General features: G+C 30.7%; 2 protein-coding genes across 2 annotated transcripts in view; both read right to left on the bottom strand.

Annotated features, from left to right (window-relative positions):
- LOC148302614 (uncharacterized) overlaps nucleotides 1–9,198 on the bottom strand; it is a 52,690-nt gene extending 43,492 nt beyond the window's left edge. The window contains exon 1 of the mRNA XM_088271340.1: nucleotides 8,722–9,198. The gene's annotated coding sequence lies outside the window, so the exon portion shown is untranslated. The remainder of the gene's footprint in view (nucleotides 1–8,721) is intronic.
- Nucleotides 9,199–18,485: 9,287 nt separating this feature from the next.
- LOC148302613 (SH3 and cysteine-rich domain-containing protein 3-like) lies at nucleotides 18,486–21,340 on the bottom strand. The gene is made up of 3 exons (XM_088271329.1): nucleotides 20,892–21,340; nucleotides 19,947–20,180; nucleotides 18,486–19,214 (listed from the first exon to the last, which is right to left on the bottom strand). The coding sequence occupies exons 1-3, from the start codon at nucleotides 20,970–20,972 to the stop codon at nucleotides 19,071–19,073; spliced, it is 459 nt and encodes a 152-aa protein (XP_088127455.1). The 5' UTR covers nucleotides 20,973–21,340; the 3' UTR covers nucleotides 18,486–19,070.
- Between the last annotated feature and the right edge of the window lie 1,531 nt (nucleotides 21,341–22,871).

The following is a 22,871-nucleotide window of genomic DNA, read 5'->3' as shown; positions in this document are numbered from 1 at the left end:
CTCAACATATGTAGATGCAGAAGAATATGGATGTCTGGGCATTTACGGGGCTTACGACCGTCAAAGGCTGGTTTAAGTGAACACTTTACACACGTGTAATATTCACGACTTCAACCCATGATTGACAACCACACTACTCAAATTCTTGGAAGTTCTATTTATATATATATATATATATATATATATATATATATATATATATATATATATATATATATATATATATATATATATATATATATATATATATATATATATATATATATATATATATATATATATATATATATATATATATATATAAATATATATATATATATATATATATATATATATATGTGTATATATATATATATATATATATATATATATATATATATATATATATATATATATATATATATATATATATATGTGTATATATATATATATATATATATATATATATATATATATATATATATTAATATATATTAATATATATATATATGTATATATATATATATATATATATAAATATATATATATATATATATATATATATATATATATATATATATATATATATATATATATATATATATATATATATATATATATATATATATATATATATATATATATATATATATACATAGTAAATGATTCAATTTTGAAACATTAATTACTAGAAATTTTACGAGTTCATCTATTGGTGAGACTATCATCTATTATCTACATATCTATGGGTAGAATTGGTGAATGATACACGCGTGTAAATTGTTCACTGAAACCAGCCTATGACGGTCGTAAGTCCCGTGAATGCCAAGACTTCAATATTTTTCTTCATCTATGTTGAGATGTCTAAAAATAATGCGAAACAAAGGTTACGCAGACCAGCACTAAAAATGTAACACGTGTTTTGGTATTAAGTTGGGTTACTATTGTTTTTTCATTATGAAACAATAGTATGAAACACAGTGGATGGAGCACTGAAATCAGTTACAGCAAATGAAAACCTTTCCTCGAAAGCTAAACTGGCAGAACACAACGGAGTCCTGGATCCAACCCTAATGTATGGGAAGTAAAGCATGGAGTTGGCAACATAAGCATGAAAGTATGAATGCAGTCGAAATGAGATCTCTCAGAAGAATGTGTGGGAAAAACTATGTATGACAGATGTTCGAATGGTGAAATAAGGAAGGAATGCAGATAAGCACTATGCGATAAAATTAAGAAAGGTATTTTGAGATGGAAGAAAGAATGAGAGAGGAAAGAACACTAAAACAAATTTATGATGCGAATGTAGTAGAAAATAGAAGCAGAAGAAGACCGAGAAAAACTTGGCACGATCAGGTATGTCAAATACTTAAAAGCGGTCAGGTTAGGAGTCGAAATAATCGGCGGGTGTGTATGAGGAGATGCATAAACGTGGAAGAGGCGAAGAATATTTGCAAAGGCACAGTGGTGTGGCGTTTTATTCTCTATGCCTACCCCTACGGGGAAATGGCGTGATGGTTAGTTGGTTAGTTAAACAATAGCACGGTTAAAATTTTGTTACGACTAAAGTTTTATACACAAATAGTTTCTCTAAAAAAGTATCTCAAAAATAGTAAAATTTATAGAAATAAAAAATATAAATACTTATCCTTTTCAATCCTTTTTTTGTCGTTTCGAGGAATAAAGATAATTTTGTACATGTGACGTCATTTTATATCTTCTTCATCTTCTTGCTCAATGCTGAGCGTCGTGGTCTTCTGGAATGTCATGCACTTGGTGCACAAGTCCTCTCCATTCTTCCCGGTCCTGGGCCAACTTGATGGCAGCGTTTAGCGAGGATCCGGTTAATTCCTTTATTTGGTCTGTCCATCTTGTTGGAGACCGTCCTCTTGCCCGCTTGCCTTCAACTGTACCTGTTACTACCAGTTTTTCAAGACTCTTCTCGTTCTTTCTGGCGATATGCCCAAAGTAGGACAGAATCCTTTTCCTGCAAGTCGTGGAGAGTCTTTCTGTCACTGACAGTTCGCGGAGAATGGAGACGTTTGTGCGTCTTGCAGTCCAAGGAATGCGCAGCATCCTCCTCCAGCACCACATTTCAAACACATCCAGCATATGTCTTTCCTTTTTCATACAGCGCAATGGAGAATACAAGAGATTTCACTAGACGGGTTTTCGTTCTCCTCAGTATGGACCGATTTTTCCATATCTTCGCCAGACTAGACATTGCTGATTTTGCCATTCCAATTCTTCTCCGGATTTCTGCTTCACAGCCTCCGTCTTTAGAAATGAGTGCACCTAAATAGATAAAGTCGTCGACATCTTCATAATCCCTTAAAGAATTGTTCCTTATCAGGGTGCCGAATCGGTCGATGACAAGAACCTTGGTTTTACTTTTGTTTATTTGAAGTCCTAAATGCTGGCTTTCTATTTCGACTCTATGGAGGAGTTCAGCCATTTCGTCCTCATTGTTGGCTATTAGCGTTGTGTCGTCTGCAAACCTTATATTGGAGATCTTTTTGCCCCCTACTGATACGCCACCTTCCCACCCGTCTAGTACTTTCCTCATTATATATTCTCCATATATATTGAAGAGATCAGGGGACAGTATACACCCTTGTCTCACGCCTTTTTGTACTTGAAATGACTCTGAGAGGAAATTATCAACTCTTACCGATGCCAAATTTTGTACGTATAAGTTGTGAATAAGAACTATCAACTGTCTCGGTACACCCATTGCTTCCAAAACCTTCCACAGGCAATTCCAATTCACGCAGTCAAAAGCCTTTGTATAATCAATAAAGCAAAGTACGACCGGAACCTTGAACTCCCGACTTTTCTCGATTATTTGTCTTATGTTCAAGATTTGCTCACGTGTACCCTTGCCTTTGACGAATCCAGCTTGCTCAATTGAGATTTGCCAGTCGAGGTAGTGTTTTAGCCTTGCTTTTAATATGTGTAGCAATATTTTGCTGGCATGAGAGATGAGTGAGACAGTTCGATAGTTTTCACATTTTAGCGTAGAACCCTTCTTGTGTATTGGAATAAATACAGATTCCACCCAGTCCGTTGGCCATATTCCTGATTCCCATACCGAATTACATATATCGTGCATCCTCTTAATGCCGTCATCGGTCATATTCTTTAGGAACTCAGCTTGAATTCCGTCCTTTCCAGGCGATTTGTAGGATTTGAGTTTTTTAATGGCATTCTCTACTTCCTGGAGGATTATATGGGGTTCATCTGGATTTAAATCATTGAATTCTGCCTGGGGTTGCATACTATCATCTTTGTATAGATCCGCACAATACTCTCTCCACCTTCTGATGACTTTGTCAATTTCACAGATGGTATTTCCCTGCCTGTCCTCAATGGTCCATGTTTGAGGCTTGAACTTCTTGGCGAGTGTTTTCACTTTTTGGAACAAGTCGCGAGTGTGATTAGTGTTAGCGTGACTTTCAATATCCTCGCAAATCGAATTGATGTAGCGCTCTTTATCCGCTCTGCAACTTCTTTGCACTCTTCGGTTCAGTTCGGAGTATTGGACTCTTACTTCCTGGGTAGATGTGCTCAATTTCTTAAGCCGTTTCCTCTCTTCAATTAATTTCCAGGATTCTTCGGATATCCATTGACCTCGTGTTTCCATATTTGTCCTCGGGGCTTGAGACTCTTTGATGCTTGACGCTATGATATTCTTTAGCTGTGACCATTTGTCTTCAGGATTATTAGAATTATCTTGAGAACTCTGGATCATGGATGAGAAATTTACTTGGAATTTCTTCAAGATGTCTTCAGAAGGGGTAGTTCGTTTTTTAGCCACATTTCGTTTTATATTTTTCAGCTTCATTTGTATTTCAGCAACAAGAAGTTGATGGTCAGATCCGCAGTCGGCTCCTGGGAAAGTTTTCACATTACGAACAGTCGATCTCCATCTCTTACTTATCATAATGTAATCAATTTGATTCCTGTATCTATCGCCAGGTGACTTCCAGGTATATAGTCTGCGTATGTGGTTTATGAATATATATATATATATATATATATATATATATATATATATATATATATATATATATATATATATATATATATATATACATACATACAAGGTAGTCCTTATGTTTCATTTGGCCACATATATGTTAGGTTTAGGTCGAACGGGAAAAAAACGCAAGGGTAAGATTAAAAAAAAACTATGTCGCTTATGCCCTATACGTATTTGTTACGACAGTTATATGTTAAGTTTTTATCTCTAAAATCTACAATATTAAATACAGTAAACCCCCCCATAACGTTGAGATAGGAACCGCGTTATCGGAGCGAACGTTATAGGGGGTTAATGCTTTTAAACAATGTTAAATTACTCATTTCAGTCATTTTTACTGATTAAAATGTATAAATACAATTTTAAAAAAAAATTAACACCCTATTAAGTTTCCTCCTAAAAAGCGGTACCAATCTCAACGTTATAGGGGGTTTACTGTAAATCACAAAGATCGCCTGCTTTAACGATTAACTATCGATCTCGACTCCGGAATTATACCAGGAATGGTGTAGTTTCGAAGTCATGCTACTAGATAAATATAAAAACTAGTAAAAAGATAAATTAAACAAACTAATTTTTATTATTTATTTTAAAGTTTAAAAATTACACTTATCATTTAAAATGTTAAATGTAAAAAAGTGATCACCTGTCTATGACTACTCATAAGTCCTGTAATTACCCAGACTTCTATATTCTTCTTCATCTATGTTGACATGTCAAAACGTAAATAACTAAAGTGGAGAATCCTAGATTTGTGAACAAGTGTTTGGACACATTCAAAATGTTGAAAATATAAAAACGTCAGTAATACAAGTCTACAATTTGCAATAGCGATGAAACCAGGCATTGAAAAGTCCAAAAAATTGTCATTGAAAGAAATAATAATTCTCTCATTTACTTAAATGTCATTTTCAAACATAGACATAAAACACTTATTTTAACCTTCTACCACATTTAATGTTTTTTTACGTTAGTTATCGAAGCAAATTAAACATGAAAGTTTATTGAGTAGTATTTAGTATTTAAACGGAATAAAAGTTTAATGCAGTCGGGGTCAACTGCTTCAAGCTGCCAAAGTTGTGCACTCAGCAGTTTCGATACAAAATTCTCATGCCTCGCACACTCGATCGCGAGTCGACAGTTATTCGACTCGATCGCTCTATACGCCAGTATACGCGAAAAGAGATTTTTTTATCGAAACTGCATATTGTTCAACTGCGACAGCTTGAAGCAGCCAACTCCGACGTTTCAAACTGCTAGTCCATTTAATATAACTGCTAATCTAAGTTTAGTAGCAGATAATGTACCTGGGTTGTAACAATTTTTGTATAACGAAAATGCACAAAAACCACCAATTGACGAATTATGCTCCAAACTTTACGAGTATAGCGGACAATGGAGTGAGGAATGCCTCAAGATTTCACGGCTAGACATTCCGGCGGGAGTAGGTACTCTTTATCATCAAACGCTTGGGCTTGGCCATAATGCAGTCGGCCATATTTCACCTAATAATAGGGATTTTATAAAAACGACAAAATACATGGAATAATGGTGAACATGTGAACTTTATATAAGATTACTACTACTACTACCATCACACCGTTTCTCCGCAGGGGTTGGCAGAAAGGATGGAACGCCACACTCTTCTGTCCAATACATGTATATAAATACATATATGTACGCAGTCGGCCATATTTCACCAAATAATAGAGATTTAATAAAAACGACAAAATTCATGGAATATTAGATAAACATGTGAACTTTATATATTCTACTACTATTACTACCATCACGCCGTTTCCCCGCAGGGGTAGGCAGAAAAGATGGAACGCCACACTCTTCTGTCCTATACATGTAGGTATATAAATACATATGTAATATACAAATATACAAACTTGGGGTGGGTACCAAAAATAGAAGTGCGATGCGCTCGCGTTCTGCTCCCCCTGTTATAATATAACCAAGAGGGTAAGAAAAAACATGTGTTGGTTTCCATGTACCTACTTTGAATGTTAAGAGGGTTGTTTCTATACTTTCGAATCTTAAGTTTTAATCTAAAGAGACGCATACAAACAAGATATAAAACTTATAACAAGTTAAGACTTGAAAAAAAAATACCAGATTTAGTAAGTAAAATATTTACATTGGTATGTACTATGCACATTCAATTATATCGAAGCCTCCTCGGGTAGTATAGGGTCCGCTATCTAAAGTTTTTTTTTTCAACTAGTGCTTATTTCGTGAATGGTAACACTTAGCTCATGTCTGATTTGACAGATAATTAGTTTTATCCTTCCGCTGAGCGAATATGGTTGTGTATACGCTTGAACAACGCTGGGAAATATTGCGACATTACTTTGAAAATCATGGTAATGTTGCAGAATGTGTGCGAAAATTGCGTACGGTTTTTGGAAGAAGAGAAGCACCGTCAGCTCCGTATGTTCGTTATCTTGTGAAAAAAGTGAAAGAAACTGGCATCCTCATCGATAAACCAAAGCGTGAAAAGCCAAAAACAGTGCGTACACCCGAGAATATCGATGTTGTGGCAGAAAGTGTGCGTGAAGCGCCATCAACATCAATTCACCGTCGTTCTCAACAATTGAACATTTCGGAGACATCATTGAGACGAATTTTGCATAAAGACCTTGGTATGACGCCATACAAAGTCCAATTGGTTCAGGAGTTGAAGCCAACTGACCATCCAATGCGTTTTCGCTTCGCTGAGTGGGCCTGCGATCGACTTACAGAAGATGCCGATTTTGCCAAAAAAATCATCTTTTCGGATGAAGCTCATTTTGATCTTGGCGGGTATGTAAACAAGCAAAATTGTCGTATTTGGGGCACAGAAAACCCGCACGCATACATTGAAAAGCCGGTACACCCAAAACGAGTCACTGTTTGGTGCGGATTTTGGTCCAGAGGCATAATTGGGCCATTTTTCTTTGAAAATGAGCAAGGAGTGGCCGTTACAGTCAATGGCGATCGTTATCGGGCCATGTTGAACGGATTTTTGTTCACAAAAATTGAAGAGGAGGATATTGGCAACATTTGGTTTCAACAGGACGGCGCTACGTGCCACACAGCCGAAGCTACACTCGATGTTTTGCGCCCTGTTTTTGAAAAAAAAAAGTTATTTGGCGGACCCTTTATTTGAAAATGGCGTTTTATAAATTATCCAAAATGACTAAAGCATAATGTGCGCAATATTCTACGATGACAAAATAAGGGTTGACACAGTTGATAGACCTGTCAACTCTATAAAAGTGGTTAACGAAAAATAGTAAAAAAACGCAACCTTTTATCACTTGTATTCGTTCTATCATTGTACCATCAATTACGAATTTTTTAGCATTGAATCGCGTGTTTTTTAAATATTTTTAGCGAGCCAGACGACATGTTTTCATCTTATGTTGGCTAGTAATCGAAGAAAATAATTATTTGGATTAATAACAAAAACCAACAGTCTCAGCGATGTTTTTTCAATGAATGATTGCAAAGGGAAAGCGTACATACTTACGTATTATAAATTTTATCCAAATTTGTACTTATTGCCGTTGCATTAAACATAACGAAACGAGCTGCGTTTCTATGAATTGTAAATAATGGTTTTGATTGGACGAGATAATGAAGATAGCTTTTTTACGGATTTTTCGTTACGAGGTTTTAACGAAATTTGTGAAAACGGATATAATTATGACATTATTTTGTTGGCCTATTGATGGTTTATCACGTTTGCGACTTTATCAGACTGATCAGAATTTTAATTGAGAATTAAATTTGGAAGAGAAATCTATGTAGGCCAAATATTCCAAATTATTAAATTACATTTTCAACTAAAATTTTGCGAAGTGTGATTGTTTTGCGGTGGGGAATGCGGAGGGGGCAAGAATTGTTTATTTGTATAATTTTTTGATTTTTGATGGAATAGTGTATCTCGTTGTAGCCGTCATGTTTTTTTTTTTTTTGATAATCGTTACGTTTTACCTACTAAGTCTATATTTTAATTGTCACGAAGACATGGGTGCTTTAAACCGAAAGAGAGAGTAAGAGGCGGCAGTGGGTAGTTTGTAATGGCAACCTTTGTATGGCGGCCGGTGGAATGCGCCCGACAGCTGCGGCGCGGCCCCCCGGCTTCTATGTTAGGTAGGTACTCACAACGAAACTTGCTGGCTACAAGCAGCCCTCTCTTACAATGTTGGCAACATTCAGCAAATCGAAATTCAAATTTTATACCGCGCGATAAAATAAAACAGCAAAAAATCTCTGTGTACAAAAAGATATTTTTGGATATTTTTTTTACTTCAACAAGATATTATTTATGTTTATTAAGTACACATTTATGTTGATAATTTTATCAACAATTTAAGATACAATTTTTCCATAAGTATTGTCATATTTGCTTAACAAGCCGAATTTCCTTAATTATTAGGAGTTAAAGTAGTTAAACTTCTCTTAAAACTATGTCTTCATTGCAAAAATATAAATCGATATTTTTTTCATAACTTTAATTAAAAATATATTATTGTATGGCCGGTCAAGCGAATAAAAAAACACCAAGGAAAGGGATTTTTATATATTTTACGAGAAAAATATTTAATAAAAAAATAAGCAAAAAATTATAAAAAAAATTAATAATAAACAAGATGTTAAAAACGTTATTTTTAATACGTAAATGTGGACAATAATAAATACAATTTTACCTTTTTATAGCTGGTTTCGTTTATAGTCTTCGGAAACGGTTATACAAGCAGATATACCATCACAAAACACTGGAATTTGGTAAACAAAATTCACTAAATATTACGATAACAACTCGAGCTGATTAACATTTTATGGAGAAAAAGAAGGTTCTCATAACTTAAATATCACATTAAAATAATGTGTTATTAAAACAGCTTAATTTTAGTAGATTCATAATACACAGTCTCCAAATAATCGACAAAAACTATTATTTTGTAGTACGTTCGGAAAAAAATCAATACTTTGCAGGGTTATGCGGGTACGACCGCATTCCATTGATGTTTTCTATAGAAAAATATAAAAAACAACACCCGAATACTATCAAATAGCTCCGTAACAATGTTTTACACGACGTTTATTATTATTTAAAAGTAATTCAAAACACCGGTTACAATGAAAAAACGACCGCTCGCCACCGATATATTTGATGAATTAATAATATTTGACATTTGTGCCCAGCCTGCCGCCAACGGAATGTGGAATGCGAGTTATTCTTGTGCTGCCATCTGCGGGCAAACTCGCCAACTAACATCGCTGGCTCGAACCGCTGGCTCCCATCTGATTGCCCCACCTACATAGTGCTAAACATTTGTATAGTTAGGTAAGTACCTACATAGGTACCCATCTACCGGTTCGCGCGCAATCTATTGGTGCATTGTGTGATAATTATTATTGGGAAAACGGCGTAAGGGAAGCCAATGTAAAACATGAAATGTTCACTTTATTTAATCAGCTTGTTTTCTATGTCGAATGGACGGTGTTTAAGTTCATGATTTTTTATTATTATTTTCAGTTACGACTGCATATACGCAATGCACCAACTTTTTCAAGGATAAACATTCATATTTGATGCATTTCTTAGTTTATTTTCCAAAATGTTTATCTATTTGACTCAAAAAGGTAAAAAGTACGTTACCACTTATTACGTAATATATTATATATGACAAGACAGACTTAATTTTTAATTTTTTTATTCATTTAATATATTTACATTTTTATTTATAACATAATACATTTGAATCATTTATAGGTACATGTGGAGAATTTTTATATTTCGATTCGCGCCTCTCCATAAAAGAGACTGTGCTCTTGTGCTTGGAGAGGGACTTACACTCGTGGTTTAATGTTATATAATAAAAGATATAATGTTTTTTTTGTATATTTTTTCAAGATTTAAATGTATAGAGCTTTAATTTTTTTCTTGAGTATTTTTATATCATCTATTTTTTTATTTCTAAAGGGAGTTTTTTGAAATGTTTGATTTCCAAATATTTGAAGTTTTGCTGAAATTGCTTGGTGTTGCATTTTGGAGTAGAAAAATCGTTTGAGAATCTTGATGATAATTTTTTTGTTAAATTTAAATAGTTGTCACCCTTGAGTATTTGAAAAATTACGGTTTTTTTTATAAATGGATTCTATATTTGGGACTTGAAATTTTTTAAATAATAATTTTGTTTGAAATATGATTTTTTTTTCAAAATAACTTTGATTATGGTTTTCTGAACTATTTTCACTGAGTTCAGTATGTTGTTGTATGAGCCTCCCCATGCAATAATGCCATACTGTAGTAGTGAGTGTACGATAGCATAGTAAACTCTTTTTAGGTTGTCGATGGTTAGTATGTTTCGAATTCTAATGAATATATTTATGCATTTTCTTATTAGTTTAACTAGTTCATTAATGTGACTATTGTATTTCAAGTGTTGATCTATTATTACACCTAGATATTTTATTTCTTTTTTTTGGACATAAAACAGAACATAAGTTTTTGCAATTTGAATCCCTGCAGTCACCATTGTGAATTGTAATTTTTATATTTGTCGGTATTTTGAGTTTATGGAGTTTAATAAAAGAAAACTTTATATCCCTATTTACACACAAACACACACACACACACACACACACACACACACACACACACACACACACAGGAGTAGGCTGCCAATTTTTTAACAAGGGGTTCGCGGGCGGTAGGGGAAGGGGGGGGGGTGGTGGTGTATTATTTTGTTTTAACTATCCAAAATACATAATAATCCAAAATAAGAAAAAAATACTTAATATGCACATCAAATGTCAACCATCGTCACTAAGTCATTAATAAAATGTATATTGGCCATTCGTTTCGTCATTCCTATGAAGCATTCCTGAGAAATTTTATAAGGCAACAAAGTTTTATGTTTCATAATACATTTCAACCAACCACCGAAATTACATTTATGTTCTAATTAAATCAGAGAATATTGATTTCTCTAAATTTAACAAGAGGCCCGCCGGCCCAAGTCAATTTTGACAAGGGGCTCGCGCGAGTCTCTCCGAGCCCCCTGCAGCGAGTCACCACCTAATATACATGCGTATACAAGTCAACTGACTTACTAAATTTGTAATAATGAGCAAATTTTTATATTATACAATCATTATGCATGCATATGAGATCAATAAAAAAACATCATTTTTAAAATATCGATTTATTGGTGCAGTTTACAGTAAACACACAAAAATCCTGTTTTGATGATATATATAATATTATTTGTATTATAATATTTTTGGAGATATGTAGTATAGTGTGATGTGTGTTGAAACATAAGTCACTATAATTTGTTTTAATATATATTTTTCTTTCATTTAAAATAAAACAATATTTGTAGTACATATGTATGTTATGTGTGTACATTGCTACGTACACAGAATGTATTTTATTATACACTCAAGGACCTATTGTTTTTTTTTCTAAGTGACGCTCAAGCCATTTACAATATTCTAGATGATCTCGAGTTTGGTCCTCGGCTGTTCATCGAAAAAATAATCTTACACATAGTTGGAATATTATGCTGCAGCGTTATAGATAATAAACAACATCGACGTGCATTAATAAATATTATATCAATAACATACAATATGTTCATCACATTCTAAGTAGGGTATTATCACTACCAAGCAAGAGCACTTTAATTGTACTCTTAAAGTAAATTTCGGTGATTACAAGTTTTTTTTTACAAATGTCCTAATTCAATAACTTAATTACGGTTTTCATTACCATGTTCGTATTCTTCTTTTTTTATTTCAACGGCAGTTTCAACTTTTAAAAATTAAGTTTTAGTTAAGGTACCTTTATACCTTTAAAGTCTGGTACAATGTGCTTACTAGGTATTTGAATCAAATTACATACACAAATAACGTCGAGGAAGTCGCAGAAGTTCAAATATCCAAAGATTAAGCTCTTGATTTATATCTGTAAATAAAAGGGCATCTACATAACATAATCTTGAGTTTTTTTAGTGATCTTCTAATATGAACGCGTTAGTACCCTATATATATGTATATGTATATATATATATATATATATATATATATATATATATATATATATATATATATATATATATATATATATATATATATATATATATATATATATATATATATATATATATATATATATATATATATATATATATATATATATATATATATATATATATATATATATATATATATATATATATATATATATATATATATATATATATATATATATATATATATATGTATATTTAACTACCATATTTCAAGCACATAAAAATACTAAACCTATCACAATGGATATAATTTAGGTATTACTTTATATCTATGAATATTCATAAAAAAGATTCATTACTTAGGAAAATCTATTTCATTAAGTTTGGTTCATATTAAACATTTACCATCAACACTTTATTAAACAGAATTAAAAAAAAGGGTAAAATATTTATAACCTAAATAATGAATAAGTGTACATAATATATCAGTAGGTTTGTGCTTTGTTAACATTTATTATGTGTTATAAACTTATATATTCTCCTTTTATTCCTCTTAATGTACTTAAAGCACGTCACACTGTGCAAGCACCAAAACAAAAATCGTTTCAAGACTTTGTCAAAAACCTTTTATTTTTCACATTTCATGAGTGTTATCCTAGTAAATGATTAATATATTATTCCTCCGATTATAACATTTTCAATAAAACACGAATTATGCATAAATATTTTTCAGTTAAATTTCTTTTGATTCAACTTCTCACATACGATAAGTTTGCCAGCAAACAATCGATCAATTCAGTTGCACGATCTTTACTAAAATTAAACACAAACGTCTTATGAATACAAAAATTCAAAACGTTAGTTTTTAAATATTTTATTCATTCTAAAACTAAAATTATTCATTATAAACTAATTTCATGATAACTTTTTCGTTTATAAGTAAATATACTAGTTTTAAGATGGTTTCAAAACTGTCAAAAAAGCTTTGGAAAAAACTTTTAGTTTACCAAGTACTTAGGCGACCAAGTTGATACATTCAAATTATTTAGTAAAATTTCTTTACGGTTTTTCATTGTAATTTAACCCCTTCAGACTTGATTGATTCCCTTAGATAAATAGTATTTAATTTTCAGGGTCAGGGAACTTACAAGAATATTAGTTATATTATTTTTTAAATTTAAAATTGATTTGAAAAAGGTTATAAAATGTGCATACAAATTGTATTACCTCTTGAAAATATAAATAATATTTAATCGTACAGAAAAAAAAACTTGAAAGTACTTAAAAGTATTTTCTTGTAATAAATAGACAATCGTAAAATATTTTTTCTTTATTTAATTAAAGTATATATTAAATTGTAATGTCCACCAAGTCTTAGGACAAACTGTAAGTCTGTAGGAAAAAAACATAATTACTTTATAAAATAAAACAACTTTATTTTTAACCCCTTTTTTTGGTACATTTTTTATCCAACCGGTTTCGACCAGAACATCCTCAGGGATAATCATTTACATACTTTAAACATGGACATGTTTAACCCTGATGATGACAAGGTTCTTATCGAAACCGGTTGGAGAAAAAATGTATCTTTGAAAAAGTGGTTAAAAACAAAGTTGTTTTATTTTATAAAGGTTGTAAAATATCTGCAAAGCATCTGCGAAAAACACTTAAGAAAATATAATTACTAAAGAAAACATTCCTAGATAACTTTTATGAAATATAAAATATTAACATTATTTTTGATGCTTTTATGGATTCAGATTCCACTATGTTTGGTAGTTAAAGGAGTCTATAATGAAATAGGAAAAGAAATAATGAGTTATTATTAAAGTTTAAATCATATTCACCATTATGAATCTTTTAAACATTGCTATTATAATTGAAATATTTTTCCACAGACTGATCCGTTAGAAAATGAAAATTACGGGAACCCTTATACAAAATAATTTAGTTCCGGATGATTTCACAATAAATCGTACGATAAGTAAGCGTAATATGGTGTTTGTTTTCTGATGTTTGAGCTGACGTGGAATATTTAGCGATCGCAATATTTCGCAATATTTCAATTCGTTTAATTTACATATACCATATACCTTGATAAAGTAAGACAATTTAATGGTAAAAAACAATAGTATAGAATAATAAATAAATAATCATAACTAATATTTAATATGTACATACAAGGTTAAAAGGACGGATAATAAACATTAGACTTATATGATTTTCAAAAGTTTACAATGGATATATAAAATAAATATATTTCGTTAGACTATTTTTCACATTTTGCAGTTTTTATTTTAACACTGAACTCAAGTTTGAGTGCATATTTACTGTAGCGAATCAAATTGTCACACATTGTATATTTACTTTACGAGAATATTCACATACATACATGTATATGTATGGTTACGTATTATGTAATTTACAAAATGGTTTTTGGTACAAAAAGTGTACATTTGGCGTTCGAATAATGTAGGTGTAAATCTTACTTTTGAATTAGATACATAATAACCTTCATATACTATATATAACCTCCCATTTTAAAATTATTTTGAGTTTTAAGCATGAACTTTGTACATTAAATTAAAATGCATTTAAATGCCATGTAGATGATATTAGTAATAATACGATATTGTATTTTAGATAGCCAATAAATTATACAGTTGTGGAGAATCTGTTAATGAAAATTGAAATGTATAAAGTAATACAAAAATTGTAATTTTTAAGAAACACCTACTTCATTTTTATTTATGTATGTTTGATTGACAAGCCGATTAAAATAACTATTATGATTATGATATTGAATACAGTATGATGCCAATATGCAATGATTTTTCGCATAATTTCGGTAGTTCAAAAATATTTAACCTGTCTCTGTTTTTAAGTGAAAACTATTGTGTGGTTAAATAAAATAGATTTTTTTTAAATTTATAAATATTTGATAAACAATATCGCAATTTACCGACTTAGTTGTGATATTACAAGAAGTTTTTGGTACATTATGCCTAAAACAAAATGCATTTTTCTTATTATTTCAAATTTCCCTTTACGATTCGTATTTCACTGAATGTATGTATTAATGACGTGTGATTTTAATGACATTTAACAAGTAACGTTTAAATGAACTGTATACGATAAATTGATTACATTTTATATTCAAACATATCTCTGTAATATTTTCATTATCACCTACGGAATTGAATCTTTATAAAGATATTCAATTTCGTGCAGTACACAATTTTATAATTAACTAAATAAGGATACAAGTAATCATATTTTTCATAAGGTTCTGTTACAAGCTAATTTCGGTCCCCAAGTTCTCACCTTAGCCAAAAATTACTTTATAGAATCACACGCAATAATAATGAATATAAAATTTTTATGACTAAAATATATGAAAATAGGATATTTCAATAAACAGGATAATAAAACAGGTACTTAATCAGACGGGTTGGTAAAGTCTTTCATTTTCTTACTTTCTCTTTAATTTTATGAATGATAAAAATCATCATAATATGATCATAGTTAATGCTGATAGTGGAACAACCAAAGAGAGGTTCTGAAGGTTAACAGTTAACCTCTCACTCACAGAAAAATAAGATTTTTAAGGGAAAACTCGTCGCTTATAGAAAAGCGTCATATATGTTACTTCATTAAGGTAGAAATAATATTTGGTTTTAACACTAACGATTCTCGAAAAAGCTCTACTTATTAGTAAAACGACGTGGAAATTCAATATTGGTACTGCATTTTTCTTGAAGGTTTTCAAATCAACCGGAAAAAATCTACATTTTAATGATAAATATAAACGATTTCCCCTATTAACTGCAATGATGAAAATTGGTTAAATTCTCATTCCTGAATTTTTCATAGTTTTAGTTATTACGTTGAAATAAATAAAAAATGTTTAATTAAAAAAATAAAACCCTTTTACAATCTCATTGTATATCTGCGGAGATAGGCAGAGATCACGAATACTTGCTATCCCATTTTAGTTTCTTTTGATTTCATCTTTTCCACGGACACTGACATGTTATTATTATTCCTCCTATATTCTCTCTTAATTAAGATATGTGTACATAAAGTGTTCCTGTGCGTTCACCTCAAGTCTTTACATTCAATTTTATTCTTAATTTTTTAAAATTCACCAGCTTAAAAACCGACGATTATTTGTTTCACGATTTGCGTTTATCTTTTTTAATAGTACTTCTCTCTAGTACTCAAGAGAATCTTTTTATTTGATGTCTAAGAAAATATGCTAAATAAACGATTCAATATAATTATATAAGATATTCAGAACTATAATAATTATAATTATGTGCATAAACATGTATCTATGTCTGCTTGCGACATAACAATCACGACTCACTAAAATATATAATATTACGAATATATTTATATAAAACGAGAGTATGGTAGTTTGTTAGGCATTTTTAATTCGACAGGCATCGGGTGAATATTTTACAATAGAATTATACAAAAGGTGAACCGAACACCGTATATGGTAGGATCTAAACCCCGCCATAGTTTATTTTTGTTGCATTGTAAAATTTGCAATGCAAGTAAATCATTTTTAAAAATCATCATATTTTTATATAACGGCCAATATAGAATCACAGTTACTGACATACAATACATACGGAATTGAATATTTCAATTGTAATTAATGATATAGGCCTTAGCCATTGAAACATAGCGTAGAAGTCAGGATGGCCCTCAAGTTAAAAAGATTTAGGACCCCTGATCTCGACCGTTTACAATCCAAGGTCTAAAATCACAGGACAAAGTTATTCAAATTACCTTTTAAAATTAACAATTAATGATGTTTTACCAAATATACATAAACTTATAAAGGTACTCATAAGTGAAATATCTTCGTCTTCTAAACCTTACCCTCACCCAATGGTGAATTGGGCACGGCATCGCATTGACGCAGTGTTATCTTGACTGTTATTAATATGAAGGTAAGGTGATTACTCCTGCGCTTCAGGGACCAGTCCAGGGTAATGTAAAATGAATATTAGAGAGTTAAATCCTAAATATTTCTTTTAACCCCCCCTGGGAGTCGAACCCGGGACCTCCAGCACGGTAGCTAAACACGTTAACCATCACACCACGGAGGCGGAATATCTAGCACTTTTGAAATAAAACAACAAGTTGATTTTAAAGTTTTACAGCTTTTTATCTCTTAGCTTGATAATTAAATATACTGTGCATGTATATATTTATATGTAATTTTTATATACTCATATTTAAAATATTATAGAAATATAACACCAATAGAAGAATATGTACATTGTTAATATTGAAATATTTTATAAATTTTTAAGGGAAAAAACATATTAAAGCTTTTTAATCACAATTTAAAAAATATTACGTTCAGGTTTTTTTGGTTGTTCAGCTAAATGAAATAAATAGGCCAACTAAATCAGGTTTTATTATTTCATAAAAGTGAATGCCAAAATAATTTTGTGAAATGATTATTATGAACTTTTTATAGGAACGCATGATGTGCTATAGATATAGTGTAATAATTATGATAATGATAAAAATATTTATGTATTTTTTGTAGAGTCAATTAAAATTATTTTCTAGCTAACTAAATAACAATGACTAATAAGGTGTACTTGGGTGTAATTTGCATTTAAAACACAAGCAAGGTAATTAAAATCAAGAATGGAAATATTCAAAATGATAATGAATGAAAAATAAATAAAACTAGATCGGGAAAGTACTAGGGAAAGATATGAGACTAAAATATATTTATCAACGAAGGTAAAATTGAGACGAATTATGCTATGATTAGAAAAGTAATATTTCATTTAACAAGGGACGTGTTAGTTACTAATAAACTTACTATGAACGAATAAATACAGGACAATTTGTAATAATACTAATAACAATATTATTTTAAACTTATATTATATTTAATTTTTATTCACTTTCTTTAGTGAGACCAGAGGGTTGTCTAAATATTTTATATGGTAAATATGAAACGACAATCGTCAACCAATCGCGATTCGTGCCTACTCTACTATATGCTATATGAAATGAATAAAAACTGAAAAGCTTTATTTAAAATGCAGAATTTATAATCAGTTTTTTATTTATGAAAAATTCCGCTTCTAATTTCGTAAAAACAGCAATGGTCTAGAGTGAGAGTTCAGTTTGGAACGAGTAGTGTACTTATCTGTAATCGTGTTATTGTACGTACTCGGAGTCAACACAGGAGATATTCTTAACCCGTTTTTATTTGGAATTATTTCAAAAGCCGCTCCCTGTTCTACATCGTCATGATCAGTCTGGTAGCCCATCAAAAGAGGCCTCTCTTGAGAATTGCATATCTTTCTATTACCGATGAAACTTGTTAACCTTTTCGGGGTTGGGAAATTCAACCCCAACGGACGAGCTGATGAAAGAATCGGAAGTTTTTTGATATTTCTTCTGTCTAATTTATACGCGTTGCGATCCAGTATGTCCTGAGCGATGGGAGAATGGCGATCTGTGTACTGGAAGGAGTTCGTTCTGCTGATGGAGGCGCTCGGACTATAAGCGTTCCGACTGGGGATGATACCGTTCCGAGTCGGAGTCAGGGGCTTGAAGTGCGTGAGGAAACCACTGTTCCCGCAAAACGAGTTCAAGTTTCCCGAGTTCAAGCTGTAGGGACGGGGAGCCCATCCACTCTGGGTGTGTGAAATGTTCTTCGTTCTATAACTATTCAATACACTTTTGTGGATATCTATGCTATCGAGATTACTCGACTGATAACACTGATAAGATTGTGTCGGTTTTTGCGTCGAAATGGGCACAGATCGTTTCAAGTTACCGATTAAATTTTCTGATAGTTTATAAGGGAAAGCAGAATTGGTTTCAGAGCTCGGTGTGTTGGCTGACGTGGAGTGACACGATAAATTACGAGCGTCCTCGAGAAATTCATTGTTTTCGATGGTAGCAGCCACCACCAGGGGTTGGGAAGAGGATTGGGAGGGGCCCGCATCCTGAGCGCTTGCCTGTCACACTTCTTGTAGGAACTTTAGTGGACAGACTCCTTGGCGGTTGTCGCCAGATCTGATCATCACCATTCCATCCACTTCTTCTCCCACTTGGATTACTATTTGGTCCCTCAACAGCATAAGACCGTTATCGCCGTCTGATACCTGAAAATACATTAACAAAAAAATTAAACCGGTTTAATTCTTACGAGGTATGGTTTAAAAGTACCTAGTTCTTTATGCTCCATTTGCAATTAGTACAAGGGGAATAGACGAGAGTTGCGTATTGCATTACAATGAGAGAGCATTTAAAGCTCTTCATTACATTAGATATCTCAGGAAAATATATTGATTACGACGTTTCCAAGAGAGTTATTAAAAAATTATAGTTTACCAATAAAAAGCTTGAATTATCGTGTTTTTTTTTCATGTTCAGTTATTTTGGTTAAAAAAGCAGAAAAAAAGACAAAAAAACAAAGCTTAAAAAAATGTCAAAAAAGTCATTATTCTTATTAGGACGTGGGTACATACCACAAGATATAGATTTATTTTACATAATAACTTTTTGAATAATCAAATAGAATGATTGAAATCGATATCTTTCAACCGCGCAAAGTAAAGTGGAAAAAAACAGTATTCTTCTATTGAAGCAAATGTCAAAACTAAATATAAAATATATTCTATGATAATTCAATGCGCTCACTGTTGCAATACTTTTTATATTTATATGTAAAAAAGAGCCCGAATACTAAATAAATTTTATCGGATACAAATGAGAAATGACAAATGAGAAAAGACTCTCGAATGTCTCTGTAATCTGGAAGAGACTGTTATTTTTTAAGCAAAATGTGTTATAGCTATCCGTAATTACACCCATGCCAAAGATTGCCAAGTGACCTGCAGATTGTGTGTGACTTGCAGGGGTTTCTCCCCGGCTTGCAGGCGCGTGCAGTAGTTGGACGGGAAGTATCCTACTCGCCCCAGGCACTTTCCTTTCCACCAGTCGTGGTCTGACGTGTCGATGACCGTCACTTTGTAGCCGGCCTTGAGGTCCAGCTCGTCCTGGTGGCGCGAAGTGAAGTTGAACAGCACCACGTACAAGTTGGTGGGAAGAAGCCTGTGAGGCTTTTGCTAAAATTATAATGCGTCGCGTAGTTTTAATTATGTACAGGCACTTTGGTTCTATACTTCATATCGGAACTTGAGTGGACGAAATATTATGTATTTTCTTGATATTCTGACTTTATTGGATAACTCAAATGACCAGACAGAGAAACTCACATAGACAAAATAGAATAGTTGGTTATTATTTTCTCAAGTAAATACAAGGATTACATTTTTGGATATCTCAATCAAAGATGAAGATGAAAATGGAAGTCAGGGCATATGGCTTACGACCGTCATAGGCATGGTTAAGTGATCACTTTACACACCTGTAACATTCACCAATTCTACCCATGATTGACAACAACCACACTACTCAATTTTTGTAACTTGAGAGAGTACGTGTCAGTTCACAACAACCATCTATGTTGGAGTGGGGAAAACTTTTATTAAGCGAAGACCTGGATTTTATTCACATTCTTGAGACCCGCTTGAAAAGATGATTTTCAATTTTTTATTTAGCTTAAAATTTGACCAGTTATTTTATTTACAACATGTTGAGCGGGTCCAAATACTTGTTCACAAATCTGGATTATTTCTTGAGATAATCCAGATTTATGAACAAGTGTTTGGACACACTCAAAATGTTGTAAATAAAGAGTTATTGTTGTTATAACGATTTTTAATTTGAACTTTTTTTGCAATTACAGGGTAACCTAAAAGTGATAAATGTTTTACCGGTGACGGGCAAGGGCTTGTGCTCGCTGACGACAGACTTTTGTCGTGGTCATCTGGCAGCTCCACACTGCTCATGCGCATGTTACGCGCGCTCAGCAGACGGCGATTGTGCACAGGGCTAGAGGGGGCTGTAACATCCAATGTTGTTTAAATAATGGTCTATCAACACATCTTTACATTTCCAAACATATGAAGGAAGTACGTAATAAAGTATCAACAGTACAGATTGGAAACGTAAAAAACAACTAAATTATAAGAACGGAATTAAAATATGGTTGGTTTAATGTGATTTCGAAAATGGAATTGAAAATATGCGAACATTCAATTATGTAAATAGCTTTTTTGTACAACGTTGTTGAACATGAGTAAATGGAAAAATGTGTAGAGTAAAAATATCAAAAGAGATAACAAATATGTTAGAAAATGAATTTTTCTTGTTAATTCTACTGGTTTAAATTTAATACGATAAATATAGATGTTTGTTCCATAAGTTATTAAATGTATCATTTATATACCGAAATGTGAATTTATTTGCATATTTTTTTTTACATGATGTATTTTCCAGAGACTAGCTTAATGTGTTTGTGTACGAGGTTTGAAAACAGTTTTTGTACATTTTTTTTAAAATGTACATGAACAGAAATAAGATGTGGCAAATTAAAAAATATGTAAATATTATCGAAATAACGATGCTAAAACAAATTGAATTATTACCACACACATAGATATTTGAGGATGTAATTTCCAAAAATGGTTTTTCGCATTCCCAACGCTCCACAGCATTTCTGAAAGGTTCATGTATTTATGTATAAGCACCACCATGGTATTTTTTAAAACGGTTTTAAGAAAGTATATTTAATATTATTCGTGGCAAATAATGAATTAGAAATGTTAGAATGATAAGAAATTAGAACATTCACAAAACATTAAAAAAAATTTATTTCAATTTAAAAAAAAGTTATATAACAGGTTATATGCTATAAGCAATATTAAAAAAACATAAGCATGATTTTTTTTGGATATTACATATAACTATATATATATATATATATATATATATATATATATATATATATATATATATATATATATATATATATATATATATATATATATATATATATATATATATCTACCCGCCTGACCACAAGGATCCGAACCGTGAGGGGAACGAAATCTTCTTCTTCTTATTCTGGCCGGAGATATATATATATATATATATATATATATATATATATATATATATATATATATATATATATATATATATATATATATATATATATATATATATTGTATATATATATATATATATATATATATATATATATATATATATATATATATATATATATATATATATATATATATATATATATATATATATATATATATATATATATATATATATATATATATATATATAATATATATATATATATATATATATATATATATATATATATATATATATATATATATATATATATATATATATATATATATATATATATATATATATATATATATATATATATATATATATATATATATATATATATATATATATATATATATATATATATATATATATATATATATATATATATATATATATATATATATATATATATATATATATATATATATATATATATATATATATATATATATATATATATAATATATATATATATATATATATATATATATATATATATATATATATATATATATATTATATATATATATATATATATATATATATATATATATATATATATATATATATATATATATATATATATATATATATAATATATATATATATATATATATATATATATATATATATATATATATAATATATATATATATATATATATATATATATATATATATATATATATATATATATATATATATATATATATATATATATATATATATATATATATATATATATATATATATATATAT

Source organism: Brachycentrus maculatus, unplaced genomic scaffold (genome assembly GCF_059751285.1).
Source record: "Brachycentrus maculatus isolate JH-2025_06_01 unplaced genomic scaffold, ASM5975128v1 h1tg000432l, whole genome shotgun sequence".
NCBI lineage: Eukaryota > Metazoa > Arthropoda > Insecta > Trichoptera > Brachycentridae > Brachycentrus > Brachycentrus maculatus.
Note: the sequence above shows the minus strand (reverse complement) of the source record. Positions and strands in the feature narration are given on the sequence as shown.

Coding starts and splice junctions, on each gene's coding strand:
- LOC148302613 (XM_088271329.1), bottom strand. CDS start 20,972: ATGCGCATGAGCAGTGTGGAGCTGCCAGATGACCACGACAAAAGTCTG. Junction 20,181..20,891: donor CAAGCCCTTGCCCGTCACCG/GTAAAACATTTA, acceptor TTATAATTTTAG/CAAAAGCCTCACAGGCTTCT. Junction 19,215..19,946: donor AAGTCACACACAATCTGCAG/GTCACTTGGCAA, acceptor ATGTATTTTCAG/GTATCAGACGGCGATAACGG.